Here is a 6,988-nt window from a genome sequence, read left to right on the forward strand (position 1 = left end):
AAAAAAAAGGGGGGGGGGCAGGGGGAAAGGGGAGAAAGTGGCAGGGCCCAGGTAGGGTCCGGGCCCAGGAGGTGGGGTGGGACCTGCAGGTCACCTCACCTGCCCTGCAGGGTCTGCCACTCAGTCCTTCCTGCCCAGCAGCTTCAGGTGGGGGAGGCAGGTCAGCATTTCAGGCTCTTTTCCTCCTTCCTGCCTTTTCTGGCTGCATGTCAGAGCCTGTCTTATGGAAAACAAGACAAAGGAAGTGATTTCATGAGTGCCTGGACCAGAATCCTCAAATCCACCATTAAAAATAACAACAAAAAGATTATGGCCATTATCTGTCTCCATGGGAGCCGGGCCGACCACGGGCTGGAAATGGGCCTGGCCACGCTCCCCTGAGCAGGTGTTGGGTTTGGGCAAAGAGGACTGGCTGTTAGGAATTACGAGCAAGATCCTCCAAAGGGATCAAAACAAGAGTCTTAAGAAGGAAGAGAGAGGTTCCCAAGGGCCCCCGCCTGTGGTGACCTTGGAGCAAGGGTCACAAGCAGAGCCCTGCTCCAGGACAGCAGCCTGGGTTCTTGGCACGCTCACCTCTCACCGTGTAGCCTTGAGCAAGCCTCTGAGCCTCGCCCGTGCGGCCTGCAGCCCACAGCCGTGCAGCAGGGTTGCTGGCCTACCCTGGCCAGGCTGTAGGGGAGGCCCAGGCCCAGAGGGGAGGTGGGCTCCCCCAGAAGCACTTTGTTCTCGGAAAGCACCCCGCTACAGTGGACTGACTGACACTGCATCGGGGGCCGCAGCCTCCTCGCCTTGTCCCAGGTTGCAGCCCAGGGCCAGAGGACCATCCAGCAGCAATTCTTTCGCCCTGGTCTGCAGGTGCAGAGGATGTGGTGATGGCGTTTTCCAGGTCGGAGACGGAGGACCGGAGGCAGTAGCTGCAAACCCCTTGGAATACCCTGGAGGCTGGCAAAGGCCAGGAGATCTGTGTAGACCTCACCGGCTGAGTGGCAGAGGGTCACCTTCCCTACCCCGACCCCACCCCACCCCACCCCTTCCCGTCCCCGCCCCACGGCCACTCAGAATCCTCCAGGGAGACACCAGTGGTGCAGTTACGATTGGCTTAAAGGGACGGACTCATGATTGGCTGCGGGAAGAAACCTTTTTATTTTTAAATCTCGACCAACGCAAACCTTTTTATTTCTGACTCTTATTTAAAAAAAAAAAAAAATGCGCCTCGGTGTATGGCTTCTCAGGAAGCTCTCCGAGCTCTGGTGCTTTATTTCGGTCACTTTTTAGGAATGTGAAGAGGTCCGATTGGCTGCTTAAACTGGAAAAGGATTTTGATTGGCTGGCTAATGGGAAACGGTTTTTTTTCTTTGATTGGCTGCAGGTGTTCTGCTGATGGCAACAGCTCCTCTCTTTTGAATGTTGAAAACAGGGTTTGGGACGTTGGTTGTTATATTTGACTTGAAAAAAGAAAGAAAGAAAGAAACCAAGTGCGCTTTGCAATATTTATTACACAAAGAGCTTGCTGCTGCTGCTTTGACATGTTTTTTGTTTGTGTTTGCATTTGATTGGCTTTCGATATGTGTGTTTGGTTTCCCATTGGCTCACCCATGACTCCTGTTGCCATGGGCTGCCCACCCCCTGCTGCGTGCAGGCCCTCTCCAGCCCGGGGGTCCACCTAGAGAGTGCTTTTGCTTTAATGACCACACCAGGCTCCGTCAGCGAGGGGACCCCTAGGACGCCAAGCAGGGCCCACAGCTGGAAAACAGGGCCCCAAGGAGGTTTGTGTTGTCCTGAAGGAGCAGCCCAGAGCTTAGAGGTGACCATTAGCCAGGATTTACGTGCATCACTTCATGAGTTGGCAACCAGCCAGCATCCCTTGGTGAGAATGGAATCGCTCACACGCGCCATCCGGGCCTCTCCAGCCTGCCCGCGCTGAGCCATTCCCTCCATATTCAACTTCCTGAGGCCTCATGGTGGGGGCTCCTCTTATAAGGGGCAGGAGCTGCTCCCAGCTCTGAGACCCCAAAACATAGCAGAGGTCTCTGCCCGAGAGCCCAGAAACCCCACAAAGGCCCCAGCTTGGCTCACAAGGCCCAGGAGGCCTTTGGCGCGAAACGCACCCTCCCACCTCCCCCAGCCTCCTCCCGAGGTGTGTGCTGCCAGCGCAGTGGGTCCTGACCAGCCCTGGGAGCTCTCTCATCCGAGGCTGTGCCCTTCACTGCACTGCCTTCAGAAGGGTCTCTCTCCGCGGCAGCCTGGAAGGGACAGTGTCATTATTTATGAAGTGCCCACTGGGACCGCTGGCTGGGTCTTCAGTGAGCGAGTCCCACCCGGCTGGCCCTCAACCCCGCCCCCAGAAAGACATTGCAGAGCAGTGGTCTTTGAAGGGCTGCAGGAGCCCCAAGTCTTCCCACCTGCCCTCCTTCCCCTGGAGGCGGCCTGTCCTGCTCCCTGCATCTCTCGCGGGAGTGGAATCTGGGTGGGGAGTTGGAGGAAGATGCGGACCTGGGGAGGGGAAGCCTCCCCACGCCCCCGCCGCGACCTCCCACCCCCATCCCGGAGGTAGTAGATGGCTGAGGCCTCCTTCTCACCCCAGGTACCCAGAGCCAGGAGAAGACGCTCAGAGCCAAACTTCCCCCTTCTCGGGGCTTGGGGCTGTCGTGGAGCAAGGGAGCTGAACGCCAGCGTGTCCCGGGCCCCAGCCCCCGGGAGCCCCATGGCCCCGTGGCCGTTCACACTGTGCTCTGAGCTTCCTCTGAGCCTTGCCCCAGCGGAGGACTTGACACGACCTAGACACCCCATCCTCCTACACACAGGGGCCCCCCGCCCTGGTTAGCTGGCCATTAGTCTGAAAAGGCCGTTGATCCCTGGGGGACAAGGACTGTGGCCCCCAGCAGGGGCCTGAGATCATCTTCCTCCAGGGGGGCAGTGCGTGTACGCACACATGTGTGTCTGTACTCGTTCCCAGCTCAGTGGCCCGCAGCTCCAGCTGAGCCCCTGGGGAAAGGTGAGTTTTGTTCAGTCTCCCCCCACCACCCAGGCTGTAACATCTGTTACCAGCTGTCTTTGCCAGTGTTGCCGGCTGGCCCCTCTCCTTGTACCTGTAGCTCCCGTCAAGGGTCCGAGTCCTGGCTGATGGTGTGTTCCTGCCCCAGTCTGTCCTTGTCAGGGTCGTGGGCCTCCCTCTTGTAACTTGCGATGGCCCTGATCTGTCTCATCTTCTGCAGAAGAAAAGTGGAAATGTTGCTGTGGCTTCGTATTTCAACTAAAAATATTTCTGTTGAAGAAAATAATTAACAATAAAGATTTTTAATAGTTTGGCTCGTGAGCTGATTTCCCCGCATCACGTGGACTCTGCTGCTGGGGCCCGCCCTCCCCGAGGAGGGGCGAAAACACCATGTTTGCTAGTTGAATTGTCTGTGACCTGGAGTGGAGCTGGGGGTTTGGGAGAATTCCCAGATCTACCCACCCCAGCTGACACGTCTGTAGGAAGGGTGAGCCCCCTTTTTGACCTGGAGGTTCCCAGTATTGTCCTAGTGGGGCTGAGGTCAGTAATCCTCAGACGTGGCCTCCCCACTCCATGCTCTCAAGCAGACACTGAGCACCCCGTCTATCCAGACACCCCAACATCCTGTGTGATGGCAGTGGTCTTAGAATGCTTGTAACAAAAGTCCAAACAGACTATCCATCCGTCCATCGTCCCAGAAACAAGATCCGTTGGTGTTTGGCTGTATATTCAAGTTCGGAAGCTAAAGTCATTTCTGCTTGAGGAATTTTTGCTTTGGAAGCATTTTCTAGAATTTTTCATTTCCACCCTTCATCGTCCTATTTTAGGTCTTTATTTATTTATTTTTTCTGCTTACATGGACTCAGTCCTTCTATTTCCTTTTCAAAGAGTTTCCCTGGGTGCTGAATGCTATGAGGTTTATAGAACATGGGGACTGACGGCACAATCGACAAAATTAAATCTTAGGGTTGGAAGAGATGTTGGAGGTTGTCTGGCAGCCCATGTAGTAGCCAGATGTGTGAGTCCCCTCTGAAGCATCTCAGAAAGGGCTTGTCTGGCCTTTGCTTGAATACCCTGTAGGACTGGGGAACTCACTACCTCACAAGATAGCCCATTCTACCTTCAGGTAATTTATGCTCAGCCTTATATTGAGTTGGTCTGCCCTTCTCTGTAACTTCCTTTTCCAGGAAGGAAATTACAGTTCTTGAGAGAAAGACAAAAAAAGACAGCTGTGTTAGCCAAAAGCTACGTATCAAGGGACTCATGTTAGGGAAATGATGTATAGAATCTCCCCACCCCCAGCCGGTGTTCTGAGTGGCACTGTCGGTAGCTAACCTTGGACTTAATCAGCTCCTCTAAGCTGGGCCGTCGTGCAGAGGGAGGGGTTGGCTGGCCCGGATACCACCTGCCCAGCCCCCAGCAGAGAGCCTGGCACTGGAGCCGGGAGGGAGGAGTCTCCCAGCGCTGTCTGATGGGAATTAGGCTACTTCAGCAGGGGAAGGGGGAACACTGTGGGGGCAGGCCTGGGTCTCCCGGGGTCTGTCAGCCCACACAGCAGGCAACCTTCAGGGTCCACCTTCCTAGGTACAGGGGCAGGGGCCAGCAAAGACCCGGACCTCAGGCTTGGGACTGCTGAGGCCTGAGACAGCTGGGGGCCAGGCTGAGCCTGGGGGAGGCCAGGGTGGGCTGAGGAGGGAGGCAGGGCACCTGCACTTGCTGGTGTTTCCCAGGCCTTGGGGGAGGGTGGTGGAGAATGAATGAAGCCTTCTCCCTGGCCCCGCAGTGAATAGCACCTGTGAGTGCTATCCAGGCTGCTCCTGCCTTTGAACAGGGCCCTTTGTGACAGGGAAAACGATCCCTCCTGGGCACCTGGTTCAGTGGTGGTGGCTTCCGGAGCAGGGGAGCTCGCTGGGCCCCAGGGGACCGCCCCCCCCATCACCCACCGGCCCCGCCCTCGCAGTCTCTTTCCCTCCCCCCCTCCTCCTCTCTCTGTCTCTCTGGCTCGCTCGCTCTCTCCTGGCTGCCCACTCCTGTTTTGGAGGATGAGCTAGGCCTAGACTATCCTGAGGCCATGGTTAGAAAACACTTCTGGCAGTTACCCGGTGGTCTAGTGGTTAGGATTTCAGGCTTTCACTGCTGTGGCCCGGGTTCAATCCCTGCTTCGGGACTGAGATCCTGCCAACCACCCCCCCCCCCCAACAACAAAAAAAACAAAACCAAAAACACTTCTCCATCCAATGAAGCAACATTCTCTTCTGGGGCAATGAGTGGTGTTTACAAGACTTGGGGGCTTGGGGCACCATGACTGCTAGTCCTAATTTAAAGAAAGTCCTCATCAAAGGACAAGGGCAGTAAAATGCCTTTTGAATACAGTCAGTGCATCACTTTGGCTTGGAACTGAGCCTCACGGACGGTTTCTGAGTGGTGGGGGCGGAGAAGTCAGGGAAGGAGGAGAGTGTGCAGCAGGTGGCCGCCTTGTTGGCACACCTGTGGGAGCCCCGCCGCACCTGCACAGCCCCAGAGCCTCTGAGAGTTTCCTCCTCTGGGCCCTCGGCCTTGGCCATGGAAGGAGGTGACACCCGCATAAAGGCTTGTTTTTTTAATCTTTTGGCCGCACGGTGTGTGGGATCCTAGTTCCCCGACCAGGGATCGAACCTGCGCCCCCTGCATTGGCAGCGTGGAGGCTTAACCACTGCACCGCCAGGGAAGTCCTGGTGTCCCAGTCTTAATAACACAGTGAATGTGTCTTGGGTGGGTGTTATGTGTGTACAGGTGCGTAGTACTTTATGTACACCATCTTCAGTCATGTGTGAGCTAAGTATGTTATTATCCCCATTTTACAGGTGAGGAAGTGGGGGTTACATAGTTTGCTAAAGGTCGGCATGGTACAGCCAGAACTTGGACCCAGGTTGTCTGACCCCAGACTCCATGCGTATAGCCACTACTTCCAGCTTTGACAGTAGGGGGCGGGTTGGGACTGGGGGTAAATCCTGCGTCGTCAGGCAGCCCAGTACCTTTTCCCCAGGGCCATTCTGGTGCTTGCCCTTGTTCTCCAAGCCCTGTTGTGTGCGACTCTAGTAGGTTGTTAACAGGTATTTGTCAGGCAGGTTAACCCATTGCTGGGTCCTCGGTTCAGCCCTCATCTCCAGGATGAAGCTGCTGTCCCAACTTGTCCATTCTGACGCGTGCTTCTCGCCTTTCACCCATTCTGAGGCCTCCTCGTGCGGACCTGGCAGTTCTCCAGGCTAAGCTGGTTTCTCTAGAATAAGTTCCTCTTCCACTTTGCCCTAACTCTTCCTGTTCACAGCCCCCCGCCAGCACCTGGCAGTCCAACCTTGAAGCACACCCGTGTCCAAGTGAGGGCAGCGGGAGAGCTCTGAATCTGGGGACAATGGGCCGGGTTTGTGACCCTCTGTACCTTTGGGCAGGTCTCAGCCTGATTTTTCTCATCTATAAAATGGCAATAATAATAGAAACTAGTGGACCTTTGACAAACTACATGAAAATGCTTTGAACCCAATAAAGCCCTGGACAAACATGGTTCTCTCCTGACCTCATTTTATGCTGTTTACTCCCATAGTATAAATCGTTATGTCTTTATGTCTTTGGGGGCTGGGGAGACATTAAGGGTCCACAGCAAGAATTCTGAAGGCCACCTGGTGGGATTGAAGCAGCTGTGTGACTTGGGCCAAATTACCCACCACTGGAAAGACAGAATAAAGCAGAGCATCGATTCTATAAGGCTGTTGCTGAGAATGAACGAGCTAATGCACATGACAAGCTTGGCCGCGTGACCTGCCCACAGTGGGCGGTCAGCACATGCCGTCATCATTCAGTCACCGTGACGGTGTCCTCCACCCCCATATTCCCTGCTTATAAGTCACGCAGAGCAAGGCCTTGTCTGCAGCTCCCGGCCGTGCGTGGGGGGAACAAGCCTCAGGTCCGATCAGGTGCTTGTTGAATGCTTTTCTGATGAGGATGAAAGAGCTGAGA

The 6,988-nt window shown here is 55.4% G+C and overlaps 1 protein-coding gene across 2 annotated transcripts in view; it reads left to right on the plus strand.

The window, feature by feature from the left end:
- The window catches only part of CTNNBIP1 (catenin beta interacting protein 1), a 51,098-nt gene extending 49,670 nt beyond the window's left edge, over positions 1–1,428 (plus strand). For both annotated transcript variants that reach the window (XM_082865493.1, XM_082865492.1), the window contains exon 5: positions 856–1,428. In XM_082865493.1, the coding sequence (XP_082721619.1) occupies positions 856–914 (59 nt within the window). In that variant the 3' untranslated portion in view covers positions 915–1,428. The remainder of the gene's footprint in view (positions 1–855) is intronic.
- The last annotated feature ends 5,560 nt before the right edge of the window (positions 1,429–6,988 follow it).

Source organism: Leucopleurus acutus, assembly GCF_964270905.1.
Source record: "Leucopleurus acutus genome assembly, chromosome: 2".
NCBI lineage: Eukaryota > Metazoa > Chordata > Mammalia > Artiodactyla > Delphinidae > Leucopleurus > Leucopleurus acutus.